Source organism: Oncorhynchus masou, chromosome 27 (genome assembly GCF_036934945.1).
Source record: "Oncorhynchus masou masou isolate Uvic2021 chromosome 27, UVic_Omas_1.1, whole genome shotgun sequence".
Classification (NCBI taxonomy): Eukaryota; Metazoa; Chordata; class Actinopteri; order Salmoniformes; family Salmonidae; genus Oncorhynchus; species Oncorhynchus masou.
The window spans coordinates 11,237,281-11,254,110 of record NC_088238.1 but is presented as its reverse complement, the minus strand read 5'-3'; the positions used below and the strand labels follow the sequence as shown (position 1 = coordinate 11,254,110).

The 16,830-nt window shown below is 50.7% G+C and overlaps 1 protein-coding gene across 1 annotated transcript in view; it reads left to right on the top strand.

The window, feature by feature from the left end:
• The window catches only part of LOC135515605 (ELKS/Rab6-interacting/CAST family member 1-like), a 508,676-nt gene that overhangs the window by 173,132 nt on the left and 318,714 nt on the right, over positions 1–16,830 (top strand). The window contains 1 exon segment of the mRNA XM_064939228.1: positions 11,804–11,939. Within this exon segment, the coding sequence (XP_064795300.1) occupies positions 11,804–11,939 (136 nt within the window).

The following is a 16,830-nucleotide window of genomic DNA, read 5'->3' as shown; positions in this document are numbered from 1 at the left end:
ATTATATTATTACCTCAGCTGGTTATTATATTATTACCTCAGCTGGTTATTATATTATTACCTCAGCTGGTTATTATATTATTACCTCAGCTGGATGCGTTTGAGGTCATATTATTATTGTTGCCTTTGTGACATGCTCCATCAGTCTGTCTGGGTAGGGGAAGGCCATGTCTGCATCTTAAATGGCATTCTATTCCCTATGTAGTGCACTACTTTTGACCAAGGCCCATGGGGCCCTATAAAGGTAATATAGTGCCATTTGGGACACAGCTCATGTCTTTGTGGTTCCACAGTGATCTGGGGAGGTCTGTGTCTGTTTCCAGCCCCAGCCAAGGCTCACTGTAGGCAGTCTGGATCTGCTGAGCACGTCCCTGTCTCTGGATGTGGTGCAATCGCCGGTCGGGTCTTTTTCCGTTAGCCTTGGCTGGGACAGAACATGTCGGCCTGGTCTGGTTGGTCTGAGGCTACACCGCCATGTGGGACCAGATTAGCCAGGCAGGGTGGGGGGCGTGTTGCCTTCCCCCAGCCTACCTCTTCGCTCCACCTCTGCCATAACATAGATGTTACTGTTACAGCCACTGCCTCTGAGAAACAGCAGGCCCTGTCCACTCGTTAGAGGGCAGTGGTCCAAGCTCTGGCCCCAGCTCTCTGGCAATGTAGTGCATCGATCCCTGTAACCTATCCCATCTCCACCCTGGTTCACCCTTCCCTGGGCCTGAGAACACCCAGCTAACAACACACCATGGCTGGGTTCCTCTGTTTAGCCTCCCCCTTCCAGAGCTTTCTGAAGCATCCGTGCCAATGCTAACCGCTAACCACAACGCCACGGGTCGGATCGTACGAGTTCTGCCGTGTTGTCCAATCAGGCTTTAGTCTGCCTCAGCTGTGTGAGAATAGAACACTCCCGTGTGGACGAGGCGGGAAAGGAAATCAATGGATGCGTCCCAAATAGCAGCCTCTTCCCTTCATAGTGCACTACGTTTAACTAGAACACTGTGGGCCATGGTCAAAAGGAGTGCACTACATAAGGATTAGAGTAGCAATTGGACCGCGTCGGTTCTTTCACCTCGGCCCCGGCACTCGAGCGTTCATCTTTACGACACCGACCGCTCCCTGGCAACGCTAGCTAAACGCCAACGCCAGGCCCTGCCAATGAGGCCAGTGTCAGCGTCCTGCTAGCCAATGTAAAGACCCCGGGACGTAGAGAGGGGGGAAAGGAAAACAACCATCAACAATCTTCTGACTGACATTCTGGGGGAAGCGTGTGCCTGTGGCTTTAGCTGTAATGCTGGTCTTACTCTGCGTCCCAAATTAAACCCTATTCCCAATGTAGTGCACTACTGTTGACCAGGGCCCGTAGGGTAGTGCACTATATAGGGAATAGAGTGGTATTTTAGAATGAGGTTTGTCTTTGATGGTGCAGGTCATGCTTTTATGAGAGCCAAACAGTCGATGTCCTTAGTTGACTTTGTGCTGTTTATCCAATTTTGGGCTTGGAGCGTGGGATGTGGTGTGTCTGTGTGTGTCTGTGTCTGTGTGTGTGAGGGGGGGGTACACAGTCAGAACCAGCCCTGACAGAGCTTTAGCCCACGTTTATAGGGGGGAAATCAGACATTTAGATACTCTGAGACCAACAGATATGAAAGACCTACACTATAGCCATCATCCCCTCAATTCCTCTTCTCTCCTCTCCCCTCTGCTCCTCCTCTCCTCTGCTCCTCCTCGCCCCTACTCTCCCTTTCCCTCCTTGCAACGCCGATCCACTCCTCTCCTGTCCTCTTCTCTCCTTTCCCGTCCTCTCGGCTCGTCTTGTCTCCTCACCTCTCTTCACCTCTCCTCTCCTCTCCTCTCCTCTCCTCTCTCAATGGTTGTGTGTGTATTTCTCTATACAGATGGCATCTTCATTTCGAAGCATCCCTATAATTATTTCCTCTGCTCCTCTCATTTTAGGGTCTCATTTTGTATGGTCACTGACAATGACTCCTTTTGAATCAGGAGCCTTCAAAATAGACCCATTTGGCTTTAGAAGCGGCCCTATAGGGTTCCTCTGGCAGTTGATCTGCACTCTGCCTGCCTGGTCCTAAAAGGTGCCGTCTCCCCCCTTATCAAATAGTAATAATAGCCATGTAGGCAGAGGCAGTAAGCTGCTACTATTATTATAAACACAGATAATTGACTCCGACCAGACAACTGGGGTTCTTTCCCAGGCGTATTCTGACCACAATAACGTTTAATAACAAACTATATCCTTGATCTCACTTTCAAAGGAACATTTGATACAGAGATATATATATATATATATATATATATATATAAAAAAACTAGATCACTGATGTTTTCATGGTAATTTAGGGATAAGTCGTTTTATGAAATCTAGACTCTAGAAGTAAACCCCCTGTAGCCAAAATAATTTCCTATCAAATATTCATGTCAGGAGGAATGAAAATAACTTTTAGATGCAACATTAATATCCACTTCTTAATTATTTTTCTGAATTTGAAAACCATGTAAATAATGGTAATTCAAAGTTTGAAAACAATAAAGCTTCATGAAGTTTGAGAATCAAAGTAATCCCTGCTCCCAAAGTAATCCCTGCTCCCAAAGTAATCCCTGCTCCCAAAGTAATCCCTGCTCCCAAACAAACTGACATAAAGTGTGTGTGTGTGTGTGTGTGTGTGTGTGTGTGTGTGTGTGTGTGTGTGTGTGATTACTGTGTGTGTGTGTGTGAGCACGCACAGCGCAGCACAGTATGTGGGGCCCTTCTGCCCTAAGCGTTGTGTTGGTTGTGTTGGTTGTGTTGTGTTGGTTGTGTTGTGTTGGCTGTGTTGTGTTGTGTTGGCTGTGTTGTGTTGGTTGTGTTGTGTTGGTTGTGTTGTGTTGGTTGTGTTGTGTTTGTGTTGTTTTGTGTTGTTTGTGTTGTGTTGGCTGTGTTGTGTTGTGTTGTGCTGGTTGTGTTTGTGTTGGTTGTGTTGGTTGTGTTGTGTTGTGTTGGTTGTGTTGTGTTGTGTTGGTTGTGTTGTGTTGGTTGTGTTGTGTTGTGTTGGTTGTGTTGGTTGTGTTGTGTTGGTTGTTATGGTTGTGTTGGTTGTGTTGTTGTGTTGTGTTGTGTTGGTTGTTATGGTTGTGTTGGTTGTGTTGTGTTGGTTGTGTTGTGTTGTGTTGTGTTGGTTGTGTTGTGTTGTGTTGGTTGTTATGGTTGTGTTGGTTGTGTTGTGTTGTTGTGTTGTGTTGGTTGTGTTGTGTTGTGTTGTTGTTATGGTTGTGTTGATTGTGTTGTGTTGTGTTGGTTGTGTTGTGTTGTGTTGTTATGGTTGTGTTGGTTGTGTTGTGTTGTGTTGGTTGTGTTGTGTTGTGTTGGTTGTGTTGTGTTGTGTTGTTATGGTTGTGTTGGTTGTTGGTTGTGTTGGTTGTGTTGTGTTGTGTTGTGCTGGTTGTGTTGTGTTGGTTGTGTTGGTTGTGTTGGTTGTGTTGGTTGTGTTGTGTTGTGTTGGTTGTGTTGTGTTGTGTTGGTTGTGTTGGTTGTGTTGTGTTGGTTGTTATGGTTGTGTTGGTTGTGTTGGTTGTGTTGTGTTGTGTTGGTTGTTATGGTTGTGTTGGTTGTGTTGTGTTGTGTTGTGTTGGTTGTGTTGGTTGTTATGGTTGTGTTGTGTTGTGTTGGTTGTGTTGTGTTGTGTTGTGTTGTGTTGGTTGTTATGGTTGTGTTGATTGTGTTGTGTTGGTTGTGTTGTGTTGGTTGTGTTGGTTGTGTTGTGTTGTGTTGTTATGGTTGTGTTGGTTGTGTTGTGTTGGTTGTGTTGTGTTGTGTTGTGTTGTGTTGGGTTGTGTTGTGTTGTGTTGTGTTGTGTTGTGTTGGTTGTGTTTGGCCCATAGTACTACTGCATCTAATCACAAACTGTTTTTCTGTGTTTTAAACGTCTCTGCCTTGTTGCTCTGCAAACACATACAGTACAGAACTGTGAACAGACTGTTTTACAGAGCAGCACACACACACACACACACACACACACACACACACACACACACACACACACACACACACACACACACACACACACACACACACACACACACAGAGGACTGCCTTGTGTTGAACCTCTCAATGGTTTTATCTAGAGGAGAGGAACATGTTAATGATGGAGGAGAGGAACATGTTAATGATGGAGGAGAGGAACATGTTAATGATGGAGGAGAGGAACATGTTAATGATGGAGGAGAGGAACATGTTAATGATGGAGGAGAGGAACATGTTAATGATGGAGGAGAGGAACATGTTAATGATGGAGGAGAGGAACATGTTAATGATGGAGGAGAGGAACATGTTAATGATGGAGAAGAGGAACATGTTAATGATGGAGGAGAGGAACATGTTAATGATGGAGGAGAGGAACATGTTAATGATGGAGGAGAGGAACATGTTAATGATGGAGGAGAGGAACATGTTAATGATGGAGGAGAGGAACATGTTAATGATGGAGGAGAGGAACATGTTAATGATGGAGGAGAGGAACATGTTAATGATGGAGGAGAGGAACATGTTAATGATGGAGGAGAGGAACATGTTAATGATGGAGGAGAGGAACATGTTAATGATGGAGGAGAGGAACATGTTAATGATGGAGGAGAGGAACATGTTAATGATGGAGGAGAGGAACATGTTAATGATGGAGGAGAGGAACATGTTAATGATGGAGGAGAGGAACATGTTAATGATGGAGGAGAGGAACATGTTAATGATGGAGAAGAGGAACATGTTAATGATGGAGGAGAGGAACATGTTAATGATGGAGGAGAGGAACATGTTAATGATGGAGGAGAGGAACATGTTAATGATGGAGGAGAGGGTGTTAATGATGGAGGAGAGGAACATGTTAATGATGGAGGAGAGGAACATGTTAATGATGGAGGAGAGGAACATGTTAATGATGGAGGAGAGGAACATGTTAATGATGGAGGAGAGGAACATGTTAATGATGGAGGAGAGGAACATGTTAATGATGGAGGAGAGGAACATGTTAACGATGGAGGAGAGGAACATGTTAACGATGGAGGAGAGGAACATGGTAATGATGGAGGAGAGGAACATGTTCTGATGGAGGAGAGGAACATGTTAACGATGGAGGAGAGGAACATGGTAATGATGGAGGAGAGGAACATGTTAATGATGGAGGAGAGGAACATGTTAATGATGGAGGAGAGGAACATGTTAATGATGGAGGAGAGGACATACAGAGAACACAGAAGAGAGGAATCTGTGGAATGAGGGTTTGAAGGGCTGGGGTGTAATCCTGCAGGGGTGTGTTGGTTGTGTTGGTTGTGTTGGGGTGTGTTGGTTGTGTTGGGGTGTGTTGGGTTGTGTTGGGTTGTGTTGGGTTGGGTTGGGTTGTGTTGGGTTGGGTTGTGTTGGGTGTGTTGGGTTGTGTTGGGTGTGTTGGGTTGTGTTGGGTGTGTTGGGTTGTGTTGGGTTGTGTTGGGTTGTGTTGGTTGTGTTGGTTGTGTTGGGGTGTGTTGGTTGTGTTGGGTTGTGTTGGTTGTGTTGGGGTGTGTTGGGTTGTGTTGGGTGTGGAATGAGGGTTTGAAGGGCTGGGGTGTAATCCTACAGGGGTGTGTTGGGTTGTGTTGGGTGTGTTGGGTTGTGTTGGGTGTGTTGGGTTGTGTTGGGTTGTGTTGGGTGTGTTGGGTGTGGAATGAGGGCTTGAAGGGCTGGGGTGTAATCCTACACGGGCGTGTTGGGTGTGTTGGGTTGTGTTGGGTGTGTTGGGTGTGGAATGAGGGTTTGAAGGGCTGGGGTGTAATCCTACAGGGGTGTGTTGGGTGTGTTGGGTTGTGTTGGGTGTGTTGGGTTGTGTTGGGTGTGTTGGGGTGTGTTGGGTGTGTTGGGTGTGTTGGGTGTGGAATGAGGGTTTGAAGGGCTGGGGTGTAATTCTGCAGGGTAGATTAGAAGGCTGTCAACAGAGCTTTGGTCCCTGCCCTCTGGAGATGTTGACCACGGCTGCAACAGACATGAAGGGGGGGGTACTGTAGGGGAGGTACTGTGGGGGGGGGTACTGTAGGGGGAGGGGGTACTGTAGGGGGTACTGTAGGGGAGGTACTGTAGGGGGTACTGTAGGGGGAAACTGTAGGGTGGGGGGTACTGGGGGGGTACCAGGGGGGTACTTAGGGGGGGGTACTGTAGGGGAGGTACTGTAGGGGGGTACTGTAGGGGCGGGTACTGTAGAGGGGGGGTACTGTAGTGGGGGGTACTGTAGGGGGGGGGTGGGGGTACTGTAGGGGGGGGTACTGTAGGGGGGGTACTGTGGGGGGTACTGTAGGGAGGCCACTGTAGTGGGGGGTACTGTAGTGGGGGGTGTACTGTTGGGGAGGTTACTATAGGGGGTACTGTAGGCAGGGGGGGGTAATGTAGGGATGGGGTACTGTAGTGGGGGGTGTACTGTTGGGGAGGTTACTATGGGGGTACTGTATCAGGGGGGGGGTATTCCCCTTCATACCATAGGGTTCTGTTCACTCTACTCCCTTCATACCATAGGGTTCTGTTCACTCTACTCCCTTCATACCATAGGGTTCTGTTCACTCTACTCCCTTCATACCATAGGGTTCTGTTCACTCTACTCCCTTCATACCATAGGGTTCTGTTCACCCATCATACCATAGGGTTCTGTTCACTCTACTCCCTTCATACCATAGGGTTCTGTTCACCCTTCATACCATAGGGTTCTGTTCACTCTACTCCCTTCATATCATAGGGTTCTGGTCATGATGAGTGCACTATATAGAGGACAGGGTGTCATTAGGGACTCATTCCAGGAGACTGTCTGTAGAGAATAAGGGGGGGCCAGTTGTTCATTGGGAAACTGCTCTGTAGCCAAGCAGATGGCAGACAGTGTTAGGTTCTGACCGGGTTGGAAACACCAAGTTTGAACATTCCTGGATATTTATGACCTGTTAGGACACACACACACACACACACGTACACACACACACACTCATATATGCACGGACACACTGTGCACACACACTCATGAACATACAGACATGCAATGTGTTTGCCATTCCAACTCTACTGTAAGTTCTTGATTGTCCACTTAGAGAAATATATGCTTCACATCATTCAAATGACTGGATCATTAAACAGACAGTTCTGCTCTCCCTGTGAGACCCAGTTCTGTTCTCCCTGTGAGACCCAGTTCTGTTCTCCCTGTGAGACCCAGTTCTGTTCTCCCTGTGTGACCCAGTTCTGTTCTCCCTGTGAGACCCAGTTCTCCCTGTGAGACCCAGTTCTCCCTGTGTGGCCCAGTTCTCCCTGTGAGACCCAGTTCTGTTCTCCCTGTGAGACCCAGTTCTCCCTGTAGTGGCCCAGTTCTCCCTGTGTGGCCCAGTTCTCCCTGTGAGACTGTATGTTATCTCAGTTCTGTTCTCCCTGTAAGACCCAGTTCTGTTCTCCCTGTGAGACCCAGTTCTGTTCTCCCTGTGAGACCCAGTTCTGTATTCTCCCTGTGAGACCCAGTTCTGTTCTCCCTGTGAGACCCAGTTCTATTCTCCCTGTGATGACCCAGTTCTGTATTCTCCCTGTGAGACCCAGTTCTGTTCTCCCTGTGAGACCCAGTTCTATTCTCCCTGTGAGACCCAGTTCTGTTCTCCCTGTGAGACCCAGTTCTGTTCTCCCTGTGAGACCCAGTTCTGTTCTCCCTGTAGACCCAGTTCTATTCTCCCTGTGAGACCCAGTTCTCCCTGTAGACCCAGTTCTCCCTGTGAGACCCAGTTCTATTCTCCCTGTGAGACCCAGTTCTCCCTGTGAGACCCAGTTCTCCCTGTGAGACCCAGTTCTATTCTCCCTGTGAGACCCAGTTCTGTTCTCCCTGTGAGACCCAGTTCTGTTCTCCCTGTGAGACCCAGTTCTGTTCTCCCTGTGAGACCCAGTTCTCCCTCCCTGTAGACCCAGTTCTGTTCTCCCTGTGAGACCCAGTTCTGTTCTCCCTGTGAGACCCAGTTCTGTTCTCCCTGTGAGACCCAGTTCTGTTCTCCCTGTGAGACCCAGTTCTATTCTCCCTGTGAGACCCAGTTCTATTCTCCCTGTGTCACCCAGTTCTGTTCTCCCTGTGAGACCCAGTTCTGTTCTCCCTGTGAGACCCAGTTCTATTCTCCCTGTGAGACCCAGTTCTCCCAGTGAGACCCAGTTCTCCCTGTGAGACCCAGTTCTGTTCTCCCTGTGAGACCCAGTTCTGTTCTCCCTGTGAGACCCAGTTCTGTTCTCCCTGTGAGACCCAGTTCTACTTCTCCCTGTCCAGACCAGTTAGGTTCTCCCTGTGTGATCCCTGTTCTGTTCTCCCTGTGTGACCCAGTTCTGTTCTCCCTGTAAGACCCAGTTCTGTTCTCCCAGACCCAGTTTATTCTCCCTGTGAGACCCAGTTCTATTCTCCCTGTGAGACCCAGTTCTGTTCTCCCTGTGAGACCCAGTTCTGTTCTCCCTGTGAGACCCAGTTCTGTTCTCCCTGTGAGACCCAGTTCTGTTCTCCCTGTATCTCTCCAGACCCAGTTCTGTTCTCCCTGTGAGACCCAGTTCTATTCTCCCTGTGAGACCCAGTTCTATTTCCCTGTGAGACCCAGTTCTGTTCTCCCTGTGAGACCCAGTTCAGGTGTGAGACCCAGTTAGTCCCTGTGAGACCCAGTTCTGTTCTCCCTGTAAGACCCAGTTCTGTTCTCCCTGTGAGACCCAGTTCTGTTCTCCCTGTAGACTCCAGTTCTGTTCTCCCTGTGAGACCCAGTTATTAACTGTCCTCCCTGTGAGACCCAGTTCTGTTCCCTCTGTGTATCTCTCCAGACAGGTGTTAGGACAGTTCTGTTCTCTCCCCTGTAGACCCAGACAGGTTCTAGGACTAGTGTAGTCTGTATTCTATTCTCCCTGTGAGACCCAGTTCTATTCTCCCTGTGAGACCCAGTTCTATTCTCCCTGTGAGACCCAGTTCTGTTCTCCCTGTGAGACAGGTGTTCCTGTGAGACCCAGTTCTATTCTCCCTGTGTGACCCAGTTCTATTCTCCCCTGTATCTCTCCAGACAGTTCTATTAGTCCCTGTAGACCCAGTTCTATTCTCCCAGGTGTTGAGACCCAGTTCTGTTCTCCCTGTATCTCTCCAGACAGTTCTAGTTCTCCCTGTGAGACCCAGTTCTGTTCTCCCTGTGAGACCCAGTTCTGTTCTCCCTGTAGACCCAGTTCTATTCTCCCTGTGTGACCCAGTTCTGTTCTCCCTGTTGACCCAGTTCTGTTCTCCCTGTCTGACCCAGTTCTGTTCTCCCTGTGAGACCCAGTTCTGTATTCTCCCTGTGAGACCCAGTTCTGTTCTCCCTGTGTGACCCAGTTCTCCCAGGTGTGAGACCCAGTTCTGTTCTCCCTGTGAGACCCAGTTCTGTTCTCCCTGTGAGACCCAGTTCTGTTCTCCCTGTGAGACCCAGTTCTGTTCTCCCTGTGAGACCCAGTTCTGTTCTCCCTGTGAGACCCATATTCTCCCTGTGAGACCCAGTTCTCCCTGTATCTCTCCAGACAGTTCTCCCTGTGAGTCCCAGTTCTAACTGTTCTCCCTGTGAGACCCAGTTCTGTTCTCCTTGTCTGTAGACCCAGTTCTGTTCTCCCTGTAGACCCAGTTCTGTTCTCCCTGTGAGACCCTGTTCTGTTCTCCCTGTGAGACCCAGTTCTCTCCCAGGTGAGACCCAGTTCTGTTCTCCCTGTGAGACCCAGTTCTGTTCTCCCAGGTGTTAGGACCCAGTTCTATTCTCCCTGTGAGACCCAGTTCTGTTCTCCCTGTGTGACCCAGTTCTGTTCTCTGTGATGACCCAGTTCTGTTCTCCCTGTGAGACCCAGTTCTGTTCTCCCTGTGAGACCCAGTTCTGTTCTCCCTGTGAGACCCAGACACAGCATTGTGTCATCTCTGCCCATCTACATCTGTCTAGTCTCTGTGAGTTGCTGACACCATTCTGCACGCAGGTACACACACACACACTCATACCCACACACACACTCATACCCCCACACACACTCACACCCACACACACACTCATACTAGTGTAGTCTGTACACTAACTGTACTCTCCACTCAACAAAAACAGGTGTTAGGACAGTGAGTCTGTATGGGAAATGTCTGTATCTCTCCAGACAGGTGTTAGGACTAGTGTAGTCTGTATGTTATCTAACTGTCCTCTCCCCTGTATCTCTCCAGACAGGTGTTAGGACTAGTGTAGTCTGTATGTTATCTAACTGTCCTCTCCCCTGTATCTCTCCAGACAGGTGTTAGGACTAGTGTAGTCTGTATGTTATCTAACTGTCCTCTCCCCTGTATCTCTCCAGACAGGTGTTAGGACTAGTGTAGTCTGTATGTTATCTAACTGTCCTCTCCCCTGTATCTCTCCAGACAGGTGTTAGGACTAGTGTAGTCTGTATGTTATCTAACTGTCCTCTCCCCTGTATCTCTCCAGACAGGTGTTAGGACTAGTGTAGTCTGTATGTTATCTAACTGTCCTCTCCCCTGTATCTCTCCAGACAGGTGTTAGGACTAGTGTAGTCTGTATGTTATCTAACTGTCCTCTCCCCTGTATCTCTCCAGACAGGTGTTAGGACTAGTGTAGTCTGTATGTTATCTAACTGTCCTCTCCCCTGTATCTCTCCAGACAGGTGTTAGGACTAGTGTAGTCTGTATGTTATCTAACTGTCCTCTCCCCTGTATCTCTCCAGACAGGTGTTAGGACTAGTGTAGTCTGTATGTTATCTAACTGTCCTCTCCCCTGTATCTCTCCAGACAGGTGAAGGACTAGTGTAGTCTGTATGTTATCTAACTGTCCTCTCCCCTGTATCTCTCCAGACAGGTGTTAGGACTAGTGTAGTCTGTATGTTATCTAACTGTCCTCTCCCCTGTATCTCTCCAGACAGGTGTTAGGACTAGTGTAGTCTGTATGTTATCTAACTGTCCTCTCCCCTGTATCTCTCCAGACAGGTGTTAGGACTAGTGTAGTCTGTATGTTATCTAACTGTCCTCTCCCCTGTATCTCTCCAGACAGGTGTTAGGACTAGTGTAGTCTGTATGTTATCTAACTGTCCTCTCCCCTGTATCTCTCCAGACAGGTGTTAGGACTAGTGTAGTCTGTATGTTATCTAACTGTCCTCTCCCCTGTATCTCTCCAGACAGGTGTTAGGACTAGTGTAGTCTGTATGTTATCTAACTGTCCTCTCCCCTGTATCTCTCCAGACAGGTGTTAGGACTAGTGTAGTCTGTATGTTATCTAACTGTCCTCTCCCCTGTATCTCTCCAGACAGGTGTTAGGACTAGTGTAGTCTGTATGTTATCTAACTGTCCTCTCCCCTGTATCTCTCCAGACAGGTGTTAGGACTAGTGTAGTCTGTATGTTATCTAACTGTCCTCTCCCCTGTATCTCTCCAGACAGGTGTTAGGACTAGTGTAGTCTGTATGTTATCTAACTGTCCTCTCCCCTGTATCTCTCCAGACAGGTGTTAGGACTAGTGTAGTCTGTATGTTATCTAACTGTCCTCTCCCCTGTATCTCTCCAGACAGGTGTTAGGACTAGTGTAGTCTGTATGTTATCTAACTGTCCTCTCCCCTGTATCTCTCCAGACAGGTGTTAGGACTAGTGTAGTCTGTATGTTATCTAACTGTCCTCTCCCTGTATCTCTCCAGACAGGTGTTAGGACTAGTGTAGTCTGTATGTTATCTAACTGTCCTCTCCCCTGTATCTCTCCAGACAGGTGTTAGGACTAGTGTAGTCTGTATGTTATCTAACTGTCCTCTCCCCTGTATCTCTCCAGACAGGTGAAGGACCAGACTAAGACGGTGGCCCACCTGAAACATAAGGAGCAGGTGGAGAAGAGTAAGAACGCCCAGCTGGTGCAGGAGGTCAGGAAGAGAGAGGACAACCTCAACGAGAGCTCTCAACACGTCAAGGTGAGAGAGGTGTGTGTTTCTCTTGTTCCCTCCATCTCCACAACATCACTCGATGTCTGATGATGTGTGAAGGCTGTGTACCCTTTTTGGTTCTAGGTAGAACCATTTGTGTGTGTGTGTGTGTGTCCACAGAGGGTTCTACGTGGAACCCAAAAGGGTTCTACGTGAAACCAGATAGTAATTTGTTTCTAAGAGTGTAGAGGCCTCATTGTAGAACAAACATTTCTTTCTCCTCCCCCTCTCTCTCATTTTCTCCATCATTCTTTTTCTGTTTGACGTTCTCTCACTCTCTACGTCCTCTCCGTCCTCTCTTTCCTATTTGTCCTCTCCGTCCTCTCTGTCCTCTCCGTCCTCTCTTTCCTATTTGTCCTCTCTGTCCTCTCCGTCCTCTCTTTCCTATTTGTCCTCTCTGTCCTCTCTGTCCTCTCTGTCCTCTCTGTCCTCTCCGTCCTCTCTGTCCTCTCCGTCCTCTCTGTCCTCTCTGTCCTCTGTCCTCTCTTTCCTATTTGTCCTCTCTGACCTCTCTGTCCTCTCTTTCCTATTTGTCCTCTCTGTCCTCTCTTTCCTATTTGTCCTCTCTGTCCTCTCCGTCCTCTCTGTCCTCTCTTCTCTGTCCTTTGAAGCCTGCTCTGGTTCCTCATTTGAGAATATCTGCGATTCCTCTCAGGTAAAATGGGCGAATCAGGTTCCTGCTCCCAAACCGCCCTCTCCGTCCCCCTCTCGTCCCTCTCTCCTACTCCTCCTCTCTCCTCTCTTTCCTACTCCCCTCTCCTCCCCCTCTCCTCCCCCTCTCCTACTCCCTCCCCTCTCCCTCCTCCCTCTCCTCCCCCTGTCCTCTCCCTCACCTCTGTTCTCTCCTACCCCCTCACCTCCCCTCTCCTACTCCCTCACCTCCCCTCTCCTACTCCCTCACTCTGTCCTCTCTCCTACTCCTTTCACCTCCCCTCTTTCCTACTCCCTCACCTCCTCCTCTCCTACCCCTCACCTGCTCCCCTCTCCTACTCCTCACCTCCCCCTCTCCTCCTCCTCTCCTCCTCCCTCACCTCCCCCTCTCCCCCTCCTCCCTCACCTCCCCCTCTCCTCCCCTCACCTCCCCCTCTCCTCCTCCCTCACCTCCCCCTCTCCTCCCCCTCCTACTCCCTCACCTCCCTCCTCCTCCCCCTCACCTCCCCCTCTCCTCCTCCCTCACCTCCCCTCCCTCCCCCTCACCTCCCCCTCTCCTACTCCCTCACCTCCCCTCTCCCTCCCCCTCACCTCCCCCTCTCCTACTCCCTCACCCCCCCCCTCCCCCTCCCTCCCCCCTCCACTCCCTCACCTCCCCCTCCTCCCTCCCCCCTCACCTCCCCCCCTCCTCCCCCTCTCCTACTCCCTCACCTCCCCCTCTCCTACTCCCTCACCTCCCCCTCTCCTACTCCCTCACCTCCCCCTCTCCTACTCCCCTCACCCTCCTCCCCCTCCCTCCCTCACCTCCCCCCTCACCTACCCCCTCACCTCCCCCTCTCCTACTCCCTCACCTCCTCCCCTCCTACTCCCTCACCTCCCCTCTCCTCCTCCCTCACCTCCCCCTCTCCTACTCCCTCACCTCCCCCTCTCCTACTCCCTCACCTCCCCCTCTCCTCCCCCTCACCTCCCCCTCTCCTACTCCCTCACCTCCCCTCTCCTACTCCCTCACCTCCCCCTCTCCTACTCCCTCACCTCCCCTCTCCTACTCCCTCACCTCCCCTCTCCTACTCCCTCACCTCCCCCTCTCCTACTCCCTCACCTCCCCCTCTCCTACTCCCCCTCACCTCCCCCTCTCCTACTCCCTCACCTCCCCCTCTCCTACTCCCTCACCTCCCCCTCTCCCCTCCCTCACCTCCCCCTCTCCTACTCCCTCACCTCCCCCTCTCCTACTCCCTCACCTCCCCCTCTCCTACTCCCTCACCTCCCCCCCTCTCCCTCCTCCCCTCTCCCTCCCCCTCTCCTCCCCCTCTCCTACTCCCTCACCTCCCCCTCTCCTACTCCCCTCACCTCCCCCTCTCCTACTCCCTCACCTCCCCTCTCCTACTCCCTCACCTCCCCCTCTCCTACTCCCTCACCTCCCCTCTCCTACTCCCTCACCTCCCCCCTCTCCTACTCCCTCACCTCCCCTCTCCTACTCCCCTCACCTCCCCCTCTCCTACTCCCTCACCTCCCCTCTCCCCTCCCTCACCTCCCCCCTCCTACTCCCCTCACCTCCCCCTCCCTACTCCCTCACCTCCCCTCTCCCCCTCTCCTACTCCCTCACCTCCCCCTCTCCTACTCCCTCACCTCCCCCTCTCCTACCCCCTCACCTCCCCCTCTCCTACTCCCTCACCTCCCCCCCTCACCTCCCTCCCCCTCTCCTACTCCCTCACCTCCCCCTCTCCTACTCCCTCACCCTCCCCCTCTCCTACTCCCTCCACCTCCCCCTCTCCTACTCCCTCACCTCCCCCTCTCCCTACTCCTACTCCCTCACCCCCTCTCCTACTCCCCTCACCTCCCCCTCTCCTACTCCCTCACCTCCCCCTCTCCTACTCCCCCTCACCTCCCCCTCTCCTACCCCCTCACCTCCCCCTCTCCTACTCCCTCACCTCCCCCTCTCCTACCCCCTCACCTCCCCCTCTCCTACTCCCTCACCTCCCCCTCTCCTACTCCCTCACCTCCCCCTCTCCTACTCCCTCACCTCCCCCTCTCCTACTCCCTCACCTCCCCCTCTCCTACTCCCTCCACCACTCCCATGACCTCCTTTCCGTTCTCACATTGTGGTTTTTGGGCGGTTGGATAAAGGGATGAAGGGAGGTTTAGACGGAAGGGTGGAGGGATAGAGTGGGCTGCGTTCGTAGGAGAAATTCAACTGTCCGTAGCCGGTCAGGTTGTTATAGAGGGGAAGGAATTTACAAGATGTAAAAATATGTAGTGACATGAACCTATGAACCAGAACCTTCTAGAGCCCACTAGAAACCAGTGAAACCAGAACCTTCTAGAGCCCACTAGAAACCAGCGAAACCAGAACCTTATAGAGCCCACTAGAAACCAGCGAAACCAGAACCTTCTAGAGCCCACTAGAAACCAGTGAAACTAGAACCTTCTAGAGCCCACTAGAAACCAGCGAAACCAGAACCTTCTGGAGCCCACTAGAAACCAGCGAAACCAGAACCTTCTAGAGCCCACTAGAAACCAGCGAAACCAGAACCTTATAGAGCCCACTACAAAAACCAGAACCTTATAGAGCCCACTAACCAGAACCTTCTAGAGCCCATTAGAAACCAGCGAAACCAGAACCTTATAGAGCCCACTAGAAACCAGCGAAACCAGAACCTTCTAGAGCCCACTAGAAACCAGCGAAACCAGAACCTTATAGAGCCCACTAGAAACCAGCGAAACCAGAACCTTCTAGAGCCCACTAGAAACCAGTGAAACCAGAACCTTCTAGAGCCCACTAGAAACCAGCAAAACCAGAACCTTTCTAGAAACCAGCGAAACCAGAACTAGAAACCAGAAACCAGTGAAACCAGAACCTTATAGGGCCCACTAGAAACCTGAAACCAGAACCTTCTAGAGCCCATTAGAAACCAGCTAAAACCAGAACTAGAGCCCACTAGAAACCAGTGAAACCAGAACCTTCTAGAGCCCACTAGAAACCAGCGAAACCAGAACCTTATAGGGCCCACTAGAAACCAGTGAAACTAGAACCTTCTAGAGCCCACTAGAAACCAGCGAAACCAGAACCTTCTAGTGCCCACTAGAAACCAGCGAAACCAGAACCTTCTAGAACCCACTAGAAACCAGCGAAACCAGAACCCAGAACTGTACAGCTAAATAAACACACAAACACCCTCCTTGAACATCACAGACACTTTGGTTTGACCCGGTCTGACCATGGTGGGTTGAGGGGCACCGGGTGGAAACTGGGCCCACCCTCTCATTAGTAAAAGGTGGTCTGAGAGAAACTTAATACAGTGATAATCCCTGGTCTTAGCTAGGTTGTGTGTGTGTGTGTGTGTGTGTGTGTGTGTGTGTGTGTGTGTGTTGTGTCAGTGTGTGTGTGTGTGTGTGTGTGTGTGTGTGTGTGTGTGTGTGTGTGTGTGTGTGTGTGTGTGTGTGTTGTACCCTTCAGTCCATCAGGTTGTGTTACAGTACAAAGCTCCACCAGGGGATAGTTAGGGTGCAATTTGTTGGCGCAGAAATAATATATCTCCTTTATAGTGCACTAGTTTGTACCAGTCCCCCTAGGCACTATAGGGTGCCATTAGGGACGCACCTGGAACACAGGCTGTTATTGTTCATGAGTCGTCATTGGGACAACAACGCCACAACGATCAGCCCCCACGTTGCTGTGGTTTCACTGTGTTCTCAGTCTGTCTTTCTCTCATGTCTCCTCAAGCCTCTATCCGTCCTCTGTTCTGGGTTTCCTTTCTGTTGTTATTGCTCATTGGGTTGGATGTCGGATATGCCTTTCCATCCTGGTCAATGACGTTCAGCAGTGTGTGTGTGTGTGTGTGTGTGTGTGTGTGTGTGTGTGTGTGTGTGTGTGCTGTGCTTCAGCGTTGGTTCACATGCTGTGGTTAGAGTGAACCTCTTCATCCAAGCTGACAGTCCCTGCTGGTAATTCTGCGATACGGCAGACTCTCCCCCCTGTCTCCTCCTCTCTTCCCTGTCTCCCCCTGTCTCCCCTGTCTCCTCCTCTCCCCCCTGTCTCCTCCCTCCCCCCAGCCTCCCTCCTGTCTCCCCCTGTCTCCTCCTCTCTTCCCCATGTCTCCCTCCTCTCCCCCTCCTCTCTCCCCCTGTCTCCTCCTCTCTCCCCCGTCTCCCTCCTGTCTTCCCCAGCCTCCTCCTGTCTCTCCCCTGCCTCCTCCTCTCTCCTCCCCAGCCTCCCTCCTGTCTCCCCCTG